Below are 23,197 nucleotides of genomic sequence, written 5' to 3' on the forward strand. Positions count from 1 at the left end.
ATGTTTCAGATTTTTTCTGGCTACCTTGTATGCTTCGGTGAGGCTTTCCAGTGATATTCGGCTTTTTCGCGCTCTTGTCAACTTTCTTCTCGCTTTGATACAGGTTTTTCTCAACTTTTCTATGCTATTATTCCACCAGTACACAGGTCTTCTTTTTCCATTTCCGGCGTAAACTTTCTTAAGTGTTTTATCACTTTATATATTGTAATCTTCGTTGAATGAATGCGCTTTTCATAACAATTTTTTATTGTGTGAGAAGTTATTTCATTCAGCGTTGAATAATATAACAAGTTTTTCTTAGAAGTCAACATTGACTTGGGAAAAACACCTTTGTATATCTATTATTATGTTTAATAAATAAATAATTGAATTGAAAGACTCCAATGAATGCGCTTTTCATAACAATTTTTTATTGTGTGAGAAGTTATTTCATTCAGCGTTGAATAATATAACAAGTTTTTCTTAGAAGTCAATATTGACTTGGGAAAAACACCTTTGTATATCTATTATTATGTTCAATAAATGAATAATTGAACAGATCTTCTGGGTTGTCTGTTGACCATTGGGACCTCAGCTTTACTAACTCTTCCTGCATCTTCACGAGATCCTCCAGATCTTCTGGGTTGTCTGTTGACCATTGGGACCTCAGCTTTACTAACTCTTCCTGCATCTTCACGAGATCCTCTTGTGAAATCTTCCATCTTCTTGTGCTATAATCTTCTATGTGTTCCTGATTGGATTCCGGTATGAACTTGAACGTGATGTAACAGTGGTCGCTGCCAGATTCTTCTTCTTCTTGAACCTTCCAGTCCGTTATATTCCTTACTACTGATATTGGGCAGAGAGTGATATCGATGAAAGACGTTTGGTTGTTGCGCACAAACGTCGGTGTGTCTCCTTGATTTAACAGACACAATCCAATTGAACTTTTTACTTTCTATTACTACTTATAGTACCTAATTAAGAAGTGTTACTATCGGTCCAAATTTTCAAAATCGGGAAATGGGGGAAATATCCGTTTTAGGGTTCCGGATTCCAAAAAAGTGGTTTTCAACCTATGTCCTGTACGTATTAGGGTTGCCAACCGTCCCGTATTTACCGAGACATCCCGTATTTTTGGGAAAAATAAAATGTCCCGCTGGGAAACACTTTTGTCTCTTTTTTTTTTTAATTCGACGGAAAACATCTGAACGAACTAATAAACAGTAAAAATGACTTGAAAAATGAAAGATCTTTTTATGAAGATTTTTATTTGATATCCGAAGAATGTAGACCAAAATTTTTAAAAAATTTGCCTGCGGCATTGTTCATTCAACCTCTCATTATTTTTTACAATATTGCTTATTTTTAAACTGTTCAAAAAGGACTGAAAAATCCCTTTTCACCAGCAGTAGTAGGCTACTACTATTACTTAACTGTTGTCAGATTCTCAATTGTTTCTAGGATGAAATTCCACATCTCGGCTGGGATTGAACCCACGCCTTCCTGCTTACCAGGCGAGCGTCTGTCTTGACCTCTACACCACCTAAGCATGAAGACTCTCCCTAATAATTATAGTAAAATTAAATGTCATACCAGATTATGTTTATATCACAGTAATTACGAGTCTCTATGTCTCTGTCTTGAGTTAGACTATTCAAATAAAGAAAAATACCTTGGTCTTATTATAGATAATAAGTTTAAATTTAAAAATCATGTTGATAAACTATCTGAAAAATTAAGATGCGTAGCTTATAGGTAGACACACACACGGACCAATGGCTGAAACTTTGGATTTAGGCTCTAGGGACCTCAAAACGTGTTTTGGCACTAAAAACGTTTTGACCCGATTACATTACTTTCCTTTCTATAGATAAGGAAAGTAAAAAACAGTAAATTTTGAGCAATTAATATTCTATGCCCTCTGAAGAAATAAAAAAATCATTGAACATTTGAAGTGATGCTCGGTTCTGGCTTCACTTCAGGTAGTCAGTTCTCTGTCCACTAGTAGAAAACCTCAAACTCAAACAGCTGTTTGATCTCTAAGCTGGCCACTGACTATAGATCCAACGCTAAATAATCGTGCATGCGTTAATGTATTATCACTCCATTGGATAGTTGGAACGGTCGTGAGCTCGTGACTAAGACTTTTTTTCAGACTTATTTTGGGAATAGCATTTTTAGCGTGTAAAACTTGTAGCAGAATTTTTTGTATGTACCTCTTGTACTCGAGATTTTTCTTTTTTTTTTTCAATAATTTGTCCAGTTGGACTTCTTTATTATTACAATCTAGATACCTACTTAAATCTAATGAGTAATATACATGTGACCTAAATTACTAAGTTAAATTATACTTTACTTACGTACAGAACATAAGCAGACACGGCAATAATTTGTCCAGTTGGACTTCTTTATTATTACAATCTAGATACCTACTTAAATCTAATGAGTAATATACATGTGACCTAAATTACTAAGTTAAATTATACTTTACTTACGTACAGAACATAAGCAGACACGGCTGTCAGGTGGTTGCCAAACGTGGTACCACTCAGATAAGTTCATGCGGTTTCACCCGCTTTAGTCGTCTGAACAAATCATCAACTCTAAGAAGATGGGTTGCCTCAGGGTTAGGATGATCTTCTAGCCTCTTTTGATGAGCCGAGGCAAAACGTTTCATACATTCTTTAACAGATTCTACTCCAAGGTCACGGTGTAGGTCATCATTCCTTATGTACCAAGGTGCATCCACTATGCACCTCAGTACCTTATTCTGGAATCGCTCAATCATTAGTCTATTTGAGGGACTGGTACAGCCCCATAGTTGGATGCCATAAGTCCATACTGGTTTTAGCACCTGGTTGTAAAGCAGAAGCTTATTCTCGACTGGTAGTTTAGAATACCTACCAATAAGCCAGCACATTTTACCGAATTTCACATTTAATTGGTCTTTTTTCTTTTTGACGTGTTCTTTCCATTTCAGCTTGGTATCTAAGGTCATTCCTAGATACTTTGCTTGGTTGGAATATGGTATAACAACATTGTTGAGATAAATTGGCATGTAGGGTAGATTTCTGTATGTGAAATCAACATGTACCGATTTGCTCTCATTTAACTTGATCCTCCATTTTGCAGTCCATCTTTGAAATTTGGAGAGGGTTTGATTTAATTCAGCTGAAGTTTCTTGGGTGTGATCTCCGACTGTTAAGAAAGCTGTATCATCAGCAAAAGTAGCAGTCGTATTCTTTTCATCTTCTGGCATGTCACTAGTGTACAGGAGGTATAGGATGGGACCTAAAACACTGCCCTGTGGTACACCAGCATTGACACTCTTAAGCTCAGAATAGCTGTCTTCTTGCTTAATTCTAAAAAACCTCTCTAGGAGGTAAGATTCCAGAATTCTTGCAAGATTACCAGGCAACATTTTCTTTAGTTTGAAGTTAAGACCCTCGTGCCATACTTTGTCAAATGCTTGGGATACATCTAAGAATATGGCGGAGCAGACTTTTTTACCTTCAATAGCTTTTTCAATTAAGCTGGTAAGTCTATGAACTTGTTCTATGCAATTGTGCTGAGACCGGAAACCAAATTGATGATTTGGAATTAGTTCCTTATCGTTTATTATCACTAGTAAACGTTTATGAAGAATTTTTTCGAATAGTTTAGATAAGACCGGTAACAAAGAGATAGGTCTGTAGGATGTAAGTTCATTTACTGGTTTCCCAGGTTTGGGTATCATTACCACTTCAGCTATTTTCCATATTTGGGGTACGTATGTAAGTTTGAAAGCAGCATTAATAATTTGGGTGATTTTAACTACTGCAATGCGAGGTAACTGCTTGAGAACTAGGCCCGTTATGAGATCATACCCAGGGGCCTTTGATGGATTAATTTCTTTTTTGATTGTGCGCTGTACCTCCCTAATGGTAGTGCACGGTATACTGTATTCAACATCAGAATATGACAAGTTTTCAAGGTTTTCTGTGTCTTCCGATGGTTCATTGCTAGTAAAAATATTTGCTAGATGTTTAGCAAACGCATCAGATTTAGACTTGTTGTCTCTAACCCAAGTACCGTCACTGCATAGTAGGTAAAGAGGGTGACACTGATACTGGGCAATTGGAAGGCTAGCACTGACCGGCAAAATTAACCGGACGCTCGTATTTTTGGTTTTTCTCAAACTGCTGTTCAGTGTTCAATTTTTTTCGGGAAAACCATCATTAATGTTATTTGTTGTAAGGTTTAAAACGTATTCCGCAAGACCGCATACCTACATAATCTGCGAGTAAAAAAGAAAAATCAAAAACAAGGATCAGTTTTTTGCTGAAAATGCATGTTTCTTGAGATAAATGTTAACGTAACTTTTTTTCTCAATATTTTTACACCATTTTTGAACCAGGTGCTTTAGAAAAGAACACAGAACATTAATACTGGTAAAAATTAGAAAAATTCCCTAGGCCCCAACCGGAATTTTTATCTCAAGAAACATGCATTTTCAGCAAAAAACTGATCCTTGTTTTTGATTTTTCTTTTTTTACTCGCAGATTATGTAGGTATGCGGTCTTGCGGAATAAGTTTTAAAGCTTACAACAAATAACATTAATGATGGTTTTCCCGAAAAAAATTGAACACTGAACAGCAGTTTGAGAAAAACCAAAAATACGAGCGTCCGGTTAATTTTGCCGGTCAGTGTATTTTCCATATTTGGGGTACGTATGTAAGTTTGAAAGCAGCATTAATAATTTGGGTGATTTTAATTACTGCAATGCGAGGCAACTGCTTGAGAACAAGGCCCGTTATGAGATCATATCATACCCAGGGGCCTTTGATGGATTAATTTCTTTTTTGATTGTGCGCTGTACCTCCCTAATGGTAGTGCACGGTATACTGTATTCATGTCACATATCAGCTGTTCTTAGAATAAACATAACCTCAAATGTATTTTAGCAATTTAAGATTTTCCCAATAAATTCATTCTGTGTCGAACCGTTCTTGAGATATTTTGTATACCACCTTTTCCCATTTAAACCTGTAGTACACACATACATACATACGTACAGACCATGGGCTAAAAACCACTTTTTTGGAATCAGGGGATCCCAAAATGGATATTTCCACCCATTTCCCGATTTTGAAAATTTGGACCGATTGCAATACTTTCTCATTACCTTGTATAGGTTCCCTACTCGCACTTCGTGCTCGGGAGGGGGGCTTCGCCCCCCTCCACCCCCGGGGGCTTCGCGTGTTCGCTACGCGGGGTTGCGTATGAGGTTTCACAGGACCTTTGCAGCTCTTAAACGGCATATCATAATTCTACATGAATGCTACATGGCGACGAGGATATCGGATTAATTGAAACTCGAAGAAATCATGGCTGTTTCTCTTCCAAAATTGAAATATGATGATCTATCATCAAAATCCATTCAAGAGTTCCGAAGAAAATTTGGTTACTATCTACAAGCGATCGAAGTTCGCAGCAACATTGACTTTGGTTGATATCTGGATGAGTGACTGTCCGATTTTTACCAAATTCGAGACCGCAGTGAGTCAGTTACACAAGGGGCTGTATATATTTAGGATACGTAAGGGTAATAGAAAGTAAAAATGATTTTTTTTTTTCGAAGTTCGCAGCAACATTGACTTTGGTTGATATCTGGATGAGTGACTGTCCGATTTTTACCAAATTGTTACAGTCGCGTCCTTGGACCATACCGGGATAGCATACCAAATTTCATCGCTCTAGGACAAACCGTTCTTGAGATATTTTGTATATCACCTTTTCCCATTTAAGTACACACATACATACGTACAGACCATGGGCTAAAAATCACTTTTTTGACATCAGGGGATCCCAAAACGGATATTTCAAATCACGAATCAAGAAGTAAACAATTTGAAATTCCTGGTAATTCTAATTAATACGCCACATCACATTAGGGCACTCAACAAGAAAACATCTAGTGTGAACATCACACGACTTTCTATTACATTAGCGGAGTACGTATTTGAAAAAAATTCCCGATTTTGAAAATTTGGACCGATTGCAATACTTTCATTACTAGCATAGCTCCGCTATACTGTAGTAATAGAAAGTAAAAAACTTTTTCATTAAAATAATTTTACACATTTCAATTAAGTAGGTACCTAGGTTAATGGTAAAAAAAAATCTGGTGTGAACATCACACGACTTTCCTTATCCTATTGAATGATGCTTATTTGAGTGTTCTTTTACCCTAACTTTTACAATATCTCTAACCGTTTTGTCGCTATAGCTGAAAACCGCCAAAAAACGGTCGAAATCTGTCCAAAAGCGGTAAAAATACCGCCAAGCGCAGCAACCATCTCAAACAAACGTTTTGTGTTGCATCCTTGTCACATTAGTGAACCACATACCAAATTTCAAGTTTCTAGCTTATACCGTTCCCGAGATATTGTTAAATTACACCAAAAACCGCCAAAAAGCGGTAAAATGCCGCCAACCGTTGCACCGATCCTAACCAAAAGTTTCGTGTCGCATCCTTGTCACATTTGACAGCTACATACCAAATTTCAAGTCTCTACCTCTTACCGTTCTCGAGATATTTTGTTTACAGACACACGGACACACAGACACAGACACGGACCAATGGCTGAAACTTTGGATTTAAGCTCTAGGGACCTCAAAACGTGTTTTGGCACTAAAAACTGACCATCGAAAATTTGACCCGATTACATTACTTTCCTTCCTATAGGATAAAAGTAAAAAATGGTGTTTTGGATTATTATTCTGAAATCCAATTTTATCTAGTGTAAGAGGCCCTGATAACTTTGGGGGGGCTTAAGCCCCCCAAGCCCCCCCCTGTCTTTTGTAATAGTAAAAGAAACCAGGTACTTGAAAAAAGTAACACCAATTTTAGGTGTCAGTGCTTGTGAGTTACTAAAATTAGTCCAGAGAGTGAATGTAAATCAAGCCTCTATCTGTGATAAAAGTGAATTTATCCAACAGTACCCAGATGTATTTAAGGGTCTTGGAAAATTTCCAGACAAAACCAAGATTAGTCTAAAAGAAAATGCTGAAAGTCCAACAATGCAACCACCTAGACGAGTGGCACATTCATTGTTACCAAAGCTAAAGAAAACACTTGAGAGCCTAGAAAGTAAGGGAGTAATAAAACCAGTTAGCAATCCAGTCAGTTGGGTGAGTAATCTTGTAATAGTTGAGAAGCCTTCAGGCGACTTACGCCTTTGTCTTGATCCTATTGATCTAAATAAAAATATTAGGATTGAAAAATTTCTCATTCCAACATTGGACGATATCAAAGCTAGGCTAGCGGGGAAGAAAATTTTCTCAGTTGTAGACCTAAAAGGTTCTACCAGGTTGAATTAGATGAAAATTCCCAAAAGCTCTGTACTTTTAATAGCCCGTTTGGCTACTGGACATTTAGTCGTCTTCCTTTTGGAATCTCATTAGCCCCTGAGGTTTTCTCTAGACTCAACACAAAGTACTTTGGTGACATACAAGACGTAACCATCTACTTTGATGACATTCTCATTGCTAGTGGTACAATAGAAGAGCATCTAGATACTTTGAACAAAATATTTCAAAGAGCTCAGAGTTTGAATATAAAATTCAACCTGAAGAAGTTCCAATACATGCTACCTGAAATAAAATATTTAGGTCTCATATTCAATAAAGACGGAACAAAACCTGATGAAGAAAAAATTCAATCTTTACAGAATATAAAAATTCCAAAAAATGTGAAGCAACTACTACAATCAGTATTGGGTATGTTTAATTATCTACGGGACTTTATTCCCAAGATGTCTGAAATAACTGGCCCTCTTAGAACATTACTGAAAAAAGATATACTGTGGCATTGGGGTGAAGCACAAGATAATGCACTAAAGACCCCAATTAAGATTATTAGTCAAGCACCAAGTCTTGGGAATTTTGATCCTAGGTTACCAATATCAATAGAAGGTCTGTTTTTCATTTAGGGATGGGCGATATATATCGATATTTCCGAATATCGATATTTTGGTTTCGATATATTATATCGATATATCGGAAAAAAATGTCAATATCGATATTTTTTACAGCTAAAGTAAATGAACCTTCTAACGTACATAATGGAGCAGTTGCAAATGGGTAAAAATTATAAATAAATGGTCGATTCCTATGTAAAAAGTTGGGAAAAATCCAAATCTGAGGTCAAAACTCCGAAAATATAACCGTAAAAAGTCGAAAATTCAATTTTTATTTTCCGTTCTAATGAAAGAGTTCAAATATGTGTGACGTCAGACTTTACGCAGTTGTTTTTTTTAAACTTGATCCTCCATTTTGCAGTCCATCTTTGAAATTTGGAGAGGGTTTGATTTAATTCAGCTGAAGTTTTTGGGTGTGATCTCCGACTGTTAAGAAAGCTGTATCATCAGCAAAAGTAGCAGTCGTATTCTTTTCATCTTCTGGCATGTCACTAGTGCCGCTACTCCCTACATATCACACGGCTACTTCCCATTGTAATGATCAAGATTTGCAGCCAGCTTAGATTTTCATATTTGTAACTTGGAAAGTTCAGTTCTCCAAATAAAATATCTTCATGTCAATTTCAAATAAAGCTCTCACTCGTTTTTCATGTGTAAGATAGAATAACTTGATTAATTCTAAAAAACCTCTCTAGAAGGTAAGATTCCAGAATTTTTGCAAGATTACCAGGCAACATTTTCTTTAGTTTGAAGTTAAGACCCTCGTGCCATACTTTGTCAAATGCTTGGGATACATCTAAGAATATGGCGGAGCAGACTTTTTTACCTTCAATAGCTTTTTCAATTAAGCTGGTAAGTCTATGAACTTGTTCTATGCAATTGTGCTGAGACCGGAAACCAAATTGATGATTTGGAATTAGTTCCTTATCGTTTATTATCACTAGTAAACGTTTATGTAGAATTTTTTCGAATAGTTTAGATAAGACCGGTAACAAAGAGATAGGTCTGTAGGATGTAAGTTCATTTACTGGTTTCCCAGGTTTGGGTATCATTACCACTTCAGCTATTTTCCATATTTGGGGTACGTATGTAAGTTTGAAAGCAGCATTAATAATTTGGGTGATTTTAACTACTGCAATGCGAGGTAACTGCTTGAGAACTAGGCCCGTTATGAGATCATACCCAGGGGCCTTTGATGGATTAATTTCTTTTTTGATTGTGCGCTGTACCTCCCTAATGGTAGTGCACGGTATACTGTATTCAACATCAGAATATGACAAGTTTTCAAGGTTTTCTGTGTCTTCCGATGGTTCATTGCTAGTAAAAATATTTGCTAGATGTTTAGCAAACGCATCAGATTTAGACTTGTTGTCTCTAACCCAAGTACCGTCACTGCATAGTAGGTAAAGAGGGTGACACTGATACTGGGCAATTGGAAGGCTAGGTTAGGAAAGTATTCTGAAGTATTGTCCCAGGAGGACAAAGACTCGATCTATCGCACGCTTGCAATGAGCTGGGGGATGCATGAGCACATGCTGTACGGCAAAATCAACAACGAGTTATTGCAAAAGCTATGGCATTAGTCACTGGAGATGATGTTCAGCAAAAATGTGGTGCTGATCAACTCTGCACAGGCATTTTTTTTTTTTTTCAATAATTTGTCCAGTTGGACTTCTTTATTATTACAATCTAGATACTTAAATCTAATGAGTAATATACATGTGACCTAAATTACTAAGTTAAATTATACTTTACTTACGTACAGAACATAAGCAGACACGGCTGTCAGGTGGTTGCCAAACGTGGTACCACTCAGATAAGTTCATGCGGTTTCACCCGCTTTAGTCGTCTGAACAAAACATCAACTCTAAGAAGATGGGTTGCCTCAGGGTTAGGATGATCTTCTAGCCTCTTTTGATGAGCCGAGGCAAAACGTTTCATACATTCTTTAACAGATTCTACTCCAAGGTCACGGTGTAGGTCATCATTCCTTATGTACCAAGGTGCATCCACTATGCACCTCAGTACCTTATTCTGGAATCGCTCAATCATTAGTCTATTTGAGGGACTGGTACAGCCCCATAGTTGGATGCCATAAGTCCATACTGGTTTTTGAAGCCGTGTAGACTCAGCATCACATCACAGCGTATGGTGGATTCAAAATAACACCAGAGGGTATGACTGATCTTTGTGTAAACACAGGTAAAATATCACATGTTTTGTCTTTTGTAATAGATGCCAGATGATCGAAATCTACAGAGATTTTTGTTCGATTATAGGATTTCTAAACATACTACGACAAACAAAAGTCCCGCAGAATTATTACAAAATAGAGCATTAAAAACGCGATTTGATTTGTTAAAACCAACAATAGAAAAGCCTGAAGTTGAACAAGAAATTAAAATTGGACAACAAAAAATTAACTACAAAGACTATAATGAAAACAAGGATAATCCTTTGCATTAAAGAGTTGGAGCTGCAACAATTCCTCTTGAGAAATTCGACTAGCAGTCTGGAAGACATAATGAATCACTGCAAGAACCATGAAGAGGCCCAGATCAATCAAAGTGTATTGCGAGTACAACCTGATGAATTTACACTAGTCTAAATGGGTACTCCATGGGTTCTGTTGAGTTTTACTACTGAGCTAAAGGAACTGCTAGGAAATGAAAAGCCAGGACTTTCATATTCACAGCTTTAACAGACTTTGTTTTCCTAGTAAACTGAGGATGTACAAATTACAAAAGAAAACCATCGGAAAAACTACTCATTTCTATCAATTTTCCGGACCAAGCTCCTCACAACAACAGTAAAGCGCGCTCAAGAGCAAATACGTCATATCTTTAGCCAATAAGAATTCAGGATTTCAACCAATCACAATACAGTATTTTGCCACAGACAGTTTTATATCCACAAAGTTTATAGGCGCTAAAATTCAAATCATAAGAGGATTCGATTTCCAACACAACCTGGGAGTATGCAGGAAGCCGCAGTCTCTAAATTGAAGGCAAGGAGAATTCCCAACCATGTGCATCAACAAGTTGACAAGAAACATCTTACACAAAAAACCAAATTGGTGTTAGAAAGAGGTGCCAAGTCTCGTCCATTTCCCCCAGCTTTGAAGGATATTCTTCAAAATAATTACTTACAACCACTAAATTTAGAAAGCTGACATTGTTAGAGAAAATGGAGAGATCACATTAAAATGTAGTAAATAAATTCTCCTAACAAACAAAGGATCTTAGTCAGTAAATCACAAGCCTCTGTACTCACCAAGAGAAAAGAAAATAATTTATAAGGTACAATGATGGGCAGCACACAAAGTAAATAAAGACAAGCCTCATGTGCCTACCACCAAAGAAAAGAGAAAATATCAAAAGGTAGCACATGAAGTAAATATAAAAACAAGCTTCATGTTCCTACCATCAAATATTTTCCAAAGAAAAAAAAAAAAAGGAAAAAAAAAATCAGCAAATAGACATGATCATAGTAATAATTATTTGATTATAATAATATAAAATTACTGTAAATAAACATGCCTATCATAATTTAACATCTCCCTATCATTGGGTTGGCAAAGGAGCCAATTTACAAATGGGTCGCTTGTATGATCCCTTAATGGTCTTCACCATGGCAACTCTAGGAATGGAATCTTTACCAGGAAAAACTTCAGTAATTACTCCTTTGAGCCAATTACAAGGGGCAGTGTTTTCCTGTTTAATTAAAACAACAGTTCCTGGAAGAATTGGTCTAGAGTCAGAGAACCACTTTTCACGTACTTGTAAAGTACTCAAATATTCATTAGACCACTTCTTCCAAAAATGTTGATAGATCTGATCAATTAATTGGAATCTTGTCAATCTACCAGACTTACAGTCAACTACATCTAAAGCAGGAATACATTGTAAACTGGTCAGCTTTAAAAAATGATTGGGAGTTAGCATTTCTCCATCAGTAGGGTCAGAATGTATTTGACACAGAGGTCTAGAGTTGAGCAAATTTTCTAAAAGACAAGTCAAAGTACTTAGTTCTTCATAGGATAACAACTGCGACCCTATTACTTTCAACAAGTGGGTCTTGAATGATTTTACATTACTCTCGAATAACCCTCCGAAATGGGGGGCTGAGGGGGGATTAAAAATCCATTGAATTCGATATTCAGCCAATTCATAAGAAAATTGTTCCTTGTAGTTTTCTGACTCCAACAATTTGTAAATCTCATTCAATTGATTTTTAGCCCCCACAAAATTAGTCCCATTGTCACTAAGGATAGTTTTGACTGGACCCCTTCTTGCCAAGAAACGTTTCAAGGCATTTATGAACACAGCAGTGGATAAATCTGAGACAACTTCTAAATGAAGTGCCTTAGTGGCAAGACAGATGAATAGGCAAATATAAGCCTTTTGAGATCTTTGACCTCGTTTTCCAGATAAAGTTATATTAATAGGACCCAAATAATCACAAGCTGTGTTCAAGAATGGTTTAACACCAAGAACTCTTGAGGAAGGTAACTCTCCCATCTTAGGATAAACAAACTTGGGATTGTGTATAAAACAAAGATTACATTTGTGAAATACCTTCTTGGTCAAATTTCTACCATTTAAAATCCAATATTTTTGCCTTAGCAAAGATAGTAATAAGTGGGGTCCAGTGTGAAAATTCTTTCTATGGACATAATCTATAAGTAATTCTACCACCTTACACTTGGAGGGTAGCAAAATAGGGTGCTGATAATCGTAATCCTGCTGACTGTTACCAAGCCTACCTCCAACTCTCAACACATCATCTTTATCAAGAAAGGGACACAATTTTTTCATTGCAGAGCTACACATTGAACCCTTTTTTATTTTGTCCAAGTCCTCAGCAAAGTGATGAGATTGAATAATTTTCATTACAAACAATTCAGCCAGATTAAGATCCTCAGCACTTACAAAATTAACAGAACTAGGTGGTTTCAATTTCTTGGTAAATCTTAAAATAAATACCATAACTTTCAGAATAGAATTCCAAGAAACCATTTTGTTAAAACAATCAAGCAAATAATTTTCCGAAGGACCGTTAGTTCCTATCAAAACCACATTAGCCTTTTTTTCAGGTACGGTTTCAGACTTAAATGAAGAATAGTTTTTGATAGGCCAATTTTCAAAGTTTGTTTTCAGCCAAGGAGGACCAGAAAACCACAGTTCATGTGCTACTAATTGGGAAGGAAGTAGCCCCCGGGAGAGACAATCCGCAGGATTGTCCTCTCCATTGATGTGAAAAATTTTCTCCACATTCACCTTCTGCTGCACTCTGCTGACTCTGTTGGCTACAAAAACATTCCACAGATGAGGAGAAGAACTAACCCAGCAGAGTGCCACAGAAGAATCAGTGAAGCAGAATACATTTTCAATCTTGTATCTAGAATTATAAGTATTTACAACAAAATCAATTACATCAGATAATAAAACTAAGGCACACAGCTCCAGTCTAGGGATGCTCTCTGTTTTTGCTGGAGAAACCCTAGACCTAGAGCAAATAAGAGAGGTCAATACAGAGCCATCAGAACAGGTTACTCTACTATAAACTACTGCTCCATATCCTTTCTGACTGGCATCTGAAAAACCTATCAATTCAAAAGTACAATTTTCAAAAACTGAAATGTGTCTGGGAAAAGTTAAACCTTTTAACAGATGCATTTCTTGTAGAAAAACATTCCATAAGTTCACAATACTCTGTGGGGGTGTGTCATCCCAACCCAATTTAATCTGCCACATCTCTTTGATCAATAATTTTACAAAAAGCACCACAGGAGCTATTAAACCCATTGGATCAAACACTGATAGAATAGAGGATAGTATACCTCTCTTAGTACAAGGCCCCTCAATCTTATCAATATCAAAAAATAAGCAATCCTGTGTGGTATTCCATGACATTCCTAGAATTTTGTGCGAAAAATTATTTTCAGACCAAGAAATCAGCTCTGATAATCTATCCTCGACTGGGATTTGAGACAGTATTTCTTTGCAGTTGGATGACCACTTGGTAAATTTAAACCCACCAGAAGAGAACATAGCAACCACTTCCTGATAAAATTTAATAGCATCTTCTTTCTTGAGAAAACTTATAACACAGTCGTCCATATACAAGGACTGAGAGATCAATTTACCAGCTAAGGGGAACCTACTTTGCTCATCTTCTACCAGCTTATGCACAGTGCGTTGAGCTAGATAAGGAGAGGCTGATGTGCCAAATATCACTACTCTCAATTCATAAACCATTAGTTTATCATCAGTAGAGAACCTCCAAAGGATTAAGGAGCGCGGTAGCGCTCCGCCCCGCCAAGTCAAGAAAGTTTGACCGCGCTACTAGAGATATTATACGCGACAGGGAAAGTTTGATATTTCCAGTAGTCAGGAAGTAGTTTTATATTCAAAAACATTTTAGCTATGTCTCCATTCAGAGCATGTTCAAATAATCTAAAATTCAGCAAGACACCTAGTAAATCAGTGTACAACTTTGGACCAGTGTGAAGTAAGTCATTCAAGGATAGCCCAGTATTGGTTTTGCAACTAGCATCATAGACAACTCTGAATTTGGAGGAAGCTTTATCAAGCCTCACAACTAAGTGGCAAGGAATAAAGTAACCATTGGTTTTAGATTGATCCTCACTTAAAACCATAAATTTTCTATCTATTAGTTCTTTCACAGCTGAGTTGTAATTTTGTTTCAACTCGTTAGATGTTTCCAATTTACGCTCCAAATTTAAAAATCTTTTGCATGCAATGTGAAAAGAATCCCCCAGCTTTTTGGGGTCCTCTTTGAAAGGGAGAGGTACACTATAAATACCTTGAGAGTCTCTAGACACTCCATCAATATAAATCTTTTCACATTCCTTTTCTTCCGGACTTAATTTCACATCTTTTTTGCTGATAATATTTTCTAATTCCCAAAATTTGCACAACTGACTATTCATCTGGTCCAAAGAGGCACGCTGAAACATACAGAGTGAATCAGATTCTAAGAGATCATTATTATTTGAGTGATGAGTATCAACCATATTAACCATATTCAAAATAGGAGCATTTCCCATGATTACATAACCAAGTTTAGTGGCCAATGCTATTGGTTGATTTTCCTCACTCACAATACTAGAATTTTCAAGCAAGTGAGGATACACTTGGGCCCCGAGTATCCCATCAATCTTACAAGGGTACATAAATTCATCATCAGCAAGCCTGATGTTTTTCAAGTGATGCAACTTCAAATAATCTACAGGTTGAGTTGGTAGTTTTTCCACAATGCTATCTACCACTAGAGCCTGCACTGTGTAGTTTATTCTTGTGTCAAATCTAGATGAAAAATCAAACTTCACTTGGCCATAGACTTTACTAGAGTTGGAGTTAATACCTTTAATATGTGAAGAATTTGGTTTCAATGAAAGGTTTAAAAAGTTAGCAGCATCCTTTGTCAAGATATTAACCATAGACCCACTGTCTAAAATAAATCTCATGGGATGTAACTCCAAATTTGAATTCTTAACGAGTACCTTCACTGTACTGAGTAAAACAGTAGTACCTGCTGCATTACCTGTCAACTCTGGGGTACAAGCACAGACCTGTGAATTTCCACTATCATTTGAAGCATGGTTCAACTCAACCTGTTTGCTCTCAACCTGTTTGGATTGAAAATGCAACAGAGAATTATGTTTAAGTTTACAAACACCACATTGAATTTTCTTGACACATTCATAAGCTCTGTGATTAGGACACAAGCAATTAACACACAGAGCATGCTGTTTTACAATAACATATCTATCCTTAGGGGATAAATGTAAAAATTGTTCACATTTTGCAATAAAATGATTTTTATTACACAAAATACATGTAATTTGACTATTACCATAATAAGATGGACAACTACTACTACTACCAAGGTCTTTCTTCACAAGAAAGGTATGTGGTCCAGGCCTTTTATAAGAATTGCTAAAACTATCACCTTTACTGTGACTGCTGTTGCTGGGTCCAGGGTTCACACGAGATAACATCTTGGTTCTACTACTAAGAAATTCCAGAAGTTTTTTGAAAGTTGGCATTTCCTCGACAAGTGATGTTTCGAAAGCTCTCCGAGTTTCTTCATCCAGTTTAGAATTGGCCAAATAAAATAGTATGAATTCACCAATATCAATGTCTAGAGCACGGAGAGCTGCCACTGTAGCTCCAAACTTATCAACAAAGTTTCCCAGCTGCACACTTGACTCGGTACGTATTGGTTTGTATGAGAATAAAGTGTCTAGGTAGTGACTAGCAATCACTCTCTTGTCATTGTATTTTTCCACTAATGCATCAAAGATTATATCATAATTGTCCTCTGTTGGTGGTACTCCAGCAGTAACAGATAGGGCACGATCTGTCAATTTGCTCATGAGATACTGCATCTTTACAGCCTTGGTCATATCAGTTCTATTATGTACATTAGTTTTGAACATTTCAATAAATAATGGCCACTCTGCAATATTACCTCCAAATGAGGGTAGATTGAGAGGCTGTAACTTGAGTTGAAATCCTGGTGTTGGTGGTGATGGGTTTGTAACAGTGCTGCTGTTGCAGACTCCTTGGGTGTCCCATGTTTGACAGCATAATATTTGATGACACCATATAAATCATCAAAAGCTATGGTAAAGTTCAAATCTACTTTGTACTCACTGTTAATCTCAAGGTTGAGTAGGTTTATCTTCTCACCAATACTAATGAACTCTGACCTGTGTTCGTCTAACACTTGGTATCTTTTGAGCAGCAGCCCAACATTTTGAGAAGTCAAGCTTTTCGTCAAGTTAAAGGTCTCTTGGGTGTAAGCAAAGAGTTGCGCCTTCCTGGCCTCCAAAATCTGCAATCTTCCAGTCGCCTCCTTAGCATCCATTGTTCAATGTTCCATGGGCACAGGTTCAAATATCCGGCCCGAAGGACCAAAAATGTAGCGATTCCAACAACCTCTACACTCAGTCCACTGTTCTACCAACTGCTACTACTACTACTACTACCACCATAGGGGGGTTTCTACCCCATGATTAAAAACCCCCAAAAAAAGCGAAAGAAAAGAAAAACCAAAACGTGATTCACTTTCCAAGCTTCAGTGTATCAGTCTCCAGTGATTCAGAAAATGAACAAAATGATGATTGTAGCGATTCCAACAACCTCTACACTCAGTCCACTGTTCTACCAACTGCTACTACTACTACTACCATAGGGGGGTTTCTACCCCATGATTAAAAACCCCCAAAAAAAGCGAAAGAAAAGAAAAACCAAAACGTGATTCACTTTCCAAGCTCAAGAAAAATCTAGCAAAATTATATTTTTATTTGAAGGTTAGGAATTACAAAAAAAAAAACATCTTACACAAAAAACCAAATTGGTGTTAGAAAGAGGTGCCAAGTCTCGTCCATTTCCCCCAGCTTTGCGAGTGAAGATCCACTACGTTCTGGTTCTTCATCGTGCCTCTCCCTCTCTCTTTCTCACTATCTCTCTCTCTCTCTCTTTCTCTTTTTTCTCTCTCTCTCTCAAACATCACCTCAAACATCTTTAGTGGCAACCTCTTTGGTGGCTATTACCAATAATATCTTTCTTATATTTATAATTTTCTCCATCCTTTTCAATGTTAAACCTATGTATGTATTTTTTTCTCTCTCTCTCAAACTTCACCTCAAACATCTTTAGTGGCAACCTCTTTGGTGGCTATTACCAATAATATCTTTCTTATATTTATAATTTTCTCCACCCTTTTCAATGTTAAACCTATGTATGTACTTATGTTTGATGTAAATAAATGAGGCCTGTTTAAACTGTTGGCATAATGGGACTTTTTAGTCTTAGCCGACAGTATAAATAAGGTATATTAAATAAATAAATAAATAAATCTTTAAGCTTTATAGGTATCTGTTGCAAGTCTTGAAAATTGAAACAATTGAAACTATGGAGTTCATTGTACAGGACAGCGGTGCAGGAGGAAGACGAATTAAATAGCCTGACGCCTTCTCCCAGCCAAAATTTGAATGAACATGAAGCGCCAGAGCATGTGGAAGCATATCCAAATGCGCTTTAGCGCTTAGTCTTGAAAATTGAATGACGAGCACACGCACTATCAGGTAGGCCTGATCAGGTGTACCTGTCGTCAGCTCTACCTGATAGTGAGTGTCTGGCCAAAGATGGTTGAAAACTGAGAACTGATCAGGTGTAGCTGATAGAACCGTCACATACTCATCGGATCTGTGAGTTGGAAGTGATCAAATTTTCATCAGGTAGGTATCAGTTCTCCATCAGTTCGCCTGATGGATATATGTATTATTGCTGCCACACACTATCAGATGTACCTGTTAGGTCTACTTGATAATAAATAGCTGACCTAAGGAAAATAACAAGCATATCATTGGGGAGCCAAAGTTTCACGCCCTGCGCACACTGCACTAGCTCTCAGCATCTCCACCGCTGAATACGCTGGCCCAGTGTGGAGAAACGTCAGACCACGCCGTAAACGAAATTGCAAGGATCATAACCGGGTGCCTCAAACCTACCCCTGTGCACAAGCTGTACTTATTCGCAGGAATAGAGCCCCCACAGGTGCGACGAAGAGTGGCCGCCGAAATTGAGAGAGGAAAACAGAACCATGATAGAAGATACAAGACACCTACTATACGGCCACACCATACAAGCTCCAAGTCCGAGATCGAGAAAAAGTTTCTTACAACCATCGGAGCCCATGAACGGGAAATATTGAAACTCGGAAAATCGAATTCTGGAACCTCCTGCCTTATACCACCTGGAAGTCCTTGAACCGTTTGAAATCCGGCGTATCTACATATAGTTGCAAGTAGTCAGAACGTGAGAAGATGGGGCCGAGGAGTGTGAATGTGGACAGGTCCACACCCTAGATCTCCTTCTCACCTATCAACGAATGGACCAAACCTGTATCTTGGGCTATCTAATGACTATAGTTACATGATATAGCAGTGTTTATGTGAGAAGCGGACAGGAAAGTAAGAAGTAAGGTCCTCAAGAACAGCATATCATGTTTGATTCTGCACATTAGCGGCCTTTAAAAAAGCTAAGGCGCATTTGGATATGCTTCCACCAGCGAAGGATGCTCTGGCGCTTCATGTTCATTCAAATTTTGGCTGGGAGAAGGCGTCAGGCTGTTTAATTCGTCTTCCTCCTGCACCACTGTCCTCACTGTCCTGTACAATGAACTCCATACTTTCAATTGTTTCAATTTTCAAGACTTTCAACAGATACCTATCTAGTCAGCTATCGAAGGGAAAAAGTGATATGAATTGCCTAGAGATGATATTGATGGAAAAAAAATGGCGACGCTTTTAGGCGTAAGTGACAGCAAGAGTATTTTTTTTTATACCCAAGCCGCTTTGTATGCGGCTATTTCATTTAAAATTGAATTCTTTAAACTTTTATTCCATTACTTTTATATCTAGAGGCATTGCTTTACAGATAAGTACTAACATTATTCTTACCGTTTTTATTATTATTGGATACTAGGTATTTGTGTTTTTCTACTCCGACTCGAGTTTCGCCTATTTTATAGGCATCTTCATGGGAAACTGACTATTGGGTTGATGTTGTTGTTGCTGCTGCTGATAGTGACAATGGGGGTGGGGGTACTGTCACCTGATCATAAATCAGCTGGTTCCTTAGATACACTAGATAAAGTGAACCAGATGATCCGGAACGCTAAGCAGCGTCACGCGTACACTCTATTTCCGGCTAATCTCCCTATCAAAGACTTCTATCGTAATGTGAAGAAACTTCTGCACCAAGATAAGGACTCTGATATTCTTCTTGATACGAACGATCTCGTTGAGGCGTTCTCCTCCGCCCCCCAACCCCCTAATTATATTGTTAAGTACTATCAACAATGGAATTAGTAATGTGATACTTGGCGACGCGTTTGGACGTGAATGACATCCATGTCTTTAATTATCATCTATTATACCTCTATAGACGACTTTAACTGACTTTTCAAAGTTGTTGTGACATTTTAGAAATGTTTATGTATTATTTGATCCCCCCAAAAAAACACTTCGTGTTAAAAAATTAACGTCAAGAGTTACCCTCCACAAAAAAGTACTGATATAAAAAAAAGACGTCTATGCTGTATCACTCTCACAGGGGTGACTTGATCCCAAATTTTTTTCTCTGTAATTTGATATTTTTGAAGTTCGTATCTTCCCTTTTTTGGGTGAATTATGAGGAGGAAATGAAAGGGAAAACCAGAAAATGCCTCAAAGGTTCTTGGTCTTTATAATTTGGCTTCTATAGTCTTAAAAGAGGTAAACTCAACATAAAATGATAAAAAACAAAATGTACTTCTAGGAAAAAAAAAAAAAAAAAAAGCAAGATGAATTTATTTGAATTTTCACTTTTTTTTTACATTGTGAAAAATAACTAAAAATTAACATTTTTTCTGTTAGTAATCAGAAACCCAAAAATAAAGAGATATGAACTTAGAACTTATTATTATTCAATAAGTTTATACTTAAGTCAGCATTTCTATTTGATACCTAAGTACTTTTGTAGGTTCTACCCATTTTTGAACTTTGAAAATTGTCCAAAATATAGTATCTTTTACTGGTTAAATGTCTTTCATATAGTATTTTTCATTGATTAAATGTGTTTTATGTAGTATTTTTTACTGATTAAATGTATTTTATATAGTATTTTTCACTATGATTAAATGTCTTTTATATAAAAAATAATCTGAAACAGAACCAAAATCAACCTGAATCAAAGAGAAACAAAGCGGATAAGTGGATAAAATGTGTGTAAATAGATATTTTAATACCTGGGTTCAAGTCACCCCATATTCCTCAAAATTTGGAGGGGGGACTTGAGCCCAGGTCTAACTCATTAACAGTAGGAAAGAGAAGCCTCAAACTGGTTAAACCAGCCTTAAAAATCATCAACTAAGCTATGCATGACAAAGAAATATAGAATTCCCTTTTTGTTTTAATGGACTGGGCCAAATTTGGAGGCACAAAAAAATTGCGTCTTCATCAGACTTTATTAAATGGATTAAAAAATGAACAAAACATGATCACCAATATCCAAAACCTAGTTAAATCACATCTTAAGAATATATCCTTTTTTTTTTTACTTCATCTGAACTGAAAATAATTTGTTACTTCTGAAATAATTACTGAAGAATCTTTTTTCCGCATTTAAGCTCAAGTCACCACCTAGGGCTCAAGCCACCCCGTTTTACGGTACTAAAAATCGTTCATAATCAACGCACAGCCAAAACGGCTGGACCGATTTTGATGAAACTTCGAGAATAGCTTCCTTTTGATTTGAATAGGCCCACTAAAAACGGATTTTCCGAAACTCGCAGTGGTTTCCAAACTATGACCAAAAAACTACTAAAAATCGTTCATAATCAACGCACAGCCAAAACGGCTGGACCGATTTTGATGATTCTGCTTCACTGCATTGGCGGCGTGCCACCTACCTTTCTTTCCCCTCATTGCACTCCTCTTTCCTCTAATCTCACTTCTGCTTCACTGCATTGGCGGTGTGCAATGCTTTAAAATTAAATTGATGGCATAGTAACATCATTTGGTAAGGTTTGGTGAGTTTGGGTTATTTCTGAGTGGAAAACACCATAGTAATATTTTTGGGTAAGTTTTAGCAAGTTCGGGTGGTTTCCGAGTGAGAAAACACCATAATAACATCATTATGTAAGTTTTAGTAAGTTCGGGTCATTCCCGAGTTAAAAATAGCTCCTAAAGTTGAGGTAAATGGCACTGGTATTGAATTCGTTAAGTCCGCGAAAAATCTGGGAATTATTTTAAATAACAATTTAACCTGATCCGATGAAGTCTCCAATATTCGGAAAAAAGTGTATGGTGGGCTTTATACCCTGGGGCGCATTAGGAACTTTTTAACAGAAAATGCTAGGGCCAAAATCATTAAAACTTTCATCCTCCCAAAATTTGAATATTGCTCCCCCCCTTCTTAATGGTATGACTCTTGAGCTCCAAAATTCTTTACAGGAAGCCCAAAACGCCTGTGTCCGGTTCATCTATCAAGTTAGGTTAAGGGAACATATAACTCCGTACTACAATCGATTGCGTTTGCTCAAACTCGGTGATCGGAGAAAACTTCTGACCCTTTTCCTTGTCTACAAAATCCTTAAATCTGGAAATCCTCCTAAAGATAACAATGTTAATTGTTTTGTAATTTTCATCAGTGGCACTGCGGTCAAGATCTAGGTTTCGTAATCCGGGATCAATGGTTCAACAGCAAGGTAATTGATGTAGGAGTGATGGAAAATTATTATGGTATTACCTAACCGTACTACCCCCAGAATTTTGCTCATTGGTTGAAGTTCTTTTTGTATGCTACCTAACCGTATTATCCTCAGAAAGTTGCTCATTTGTGAAAGTTCTTTTTGTATTCTACCTAACCGTTTTACTAAGGAAGGCCTAAGGCCTAGATATATCTATATTAATAAAAGAGTAAACCCTGACTCATTCATTCATAATCAACGCACAGCCGAAACGGCTGGACCGATGTTGATGAAACTTCGAGAATAGCTTCCTTTTGATTTGAATAGCTACCTTTTGATTTCAATGGGCCCACTAAGAACGGATTTTCCGAAACTCGCAGTGGTTTCCAAACTATGACCAAAAAACTACTAAAAATCATTCATAATCAACGCACAGCCAAAACGGCTGGACCGATTTTGATGAAACTTCGAGAATAGCTACCTTTTGATTTCAATAGGCCCACTAAGAACGGATTTTCCGAAACTCGCAGTGGTTTCCAAACTATGACCAAAAAACTACCGTAAAACGGGGGTACTTGGACCCACTTTTGAACAAAACAGGGTGATTTCTCATGTATTGAATTTTTTTTATTTTTTCAGTTGTAACATATTTCATAGAGTCTTGATTGGCTCTTCAACTACCAATAATTAAAAATTCATATTTACAAAGAATTTGACAAGATTTCTGAAAAAAAAAAAAAAAAAAAAAAAGGGGGCCCAAATCCCCCCATGACCCGGGGGCACTGGGACCCGCAATATTTGTGCAGTTTCAAAATGTCGGTCTATGCTGTATCACTTACAGGGGGTGACTTGATCCCAAATTTTTTTCTCTGTATTTGATATTTTTGAAGTTCGTATCTTCCTTTTTGGGTGAATTATGAGGAGGAAGTGAAGGGAAACGAATGCCTCAAAAGGGTTCTTTGGTCTTTATAATTTTGGTTCGTAT

The 23,197-nt window shown here is 37.1% G+C and overlaps 1 protein-coding gene across 6 annotated transcripts; it reads right to left on the reverse strand.

Moving 5' to 3' along the window:
- Nucleotides 1-10,996: 10,996 nt before the first annotated feature.
- On the reverse strand, nt 10,997-17,373 carry LOC113470313. Of its 6 annotated transcripts, none has more exons than XM_026828661.1 (3): nt 17,118-17,373; nt 14,320-16,913; nt 10,997-14,239 (listed from the first exon to the last, which is right to left on the reverse strand). In XM_026828661.1, the coding sequence occupies exons 2-3, from the start codon at nt 16,409-16,411 to the stop codon at nt 11,508-11,510; spliced, it is 4,824 nt and encodes a 1,607-aa protein (XP_026684462.1). In that variant the 5' UTR covers nt 16,412-16,913; nt 17,118-17,373; the 3' UTR covers nt 10,997-11,507. The 6 variants fall into 6 exon arrangements, with proteins under 6 accessions (XP_026684462.1, XP_026684463.1, XP_026684461.1 ...); XM_026828662.1 differs by lacking the exon at nt 17,118-17,373 and having other exon boundaries at nt 10,997-13,123; nt 13,187-14,239; nt 14,320-17,025; XM_026828660.1 differs by lacking the exon at nt 17,118-17,373 and having other exon boundaries at nt 10,997-14,238; nt 14,319-17,025.
- Between the last annotated feature and the right edge of the window lie 5,824 nt (nt 17,374-23,197).

The sequence above is a fragment of the Diaphorina citri genome, unplaced genomic scaffold (assembly GCF_000475195.1).
Source record: "Diaphorina citri unplaced genomic scaffold, Diaci psyllid genome assembly version 1.1 scaffold1507, whole genome shotgun sequence".
Taxonomy (NCBI): Eukaryota; Metazoa; Arthropoda; class Insecta; order Hemiptera; family Psyllidae; genus Diaphorina; species Diaphorina citri.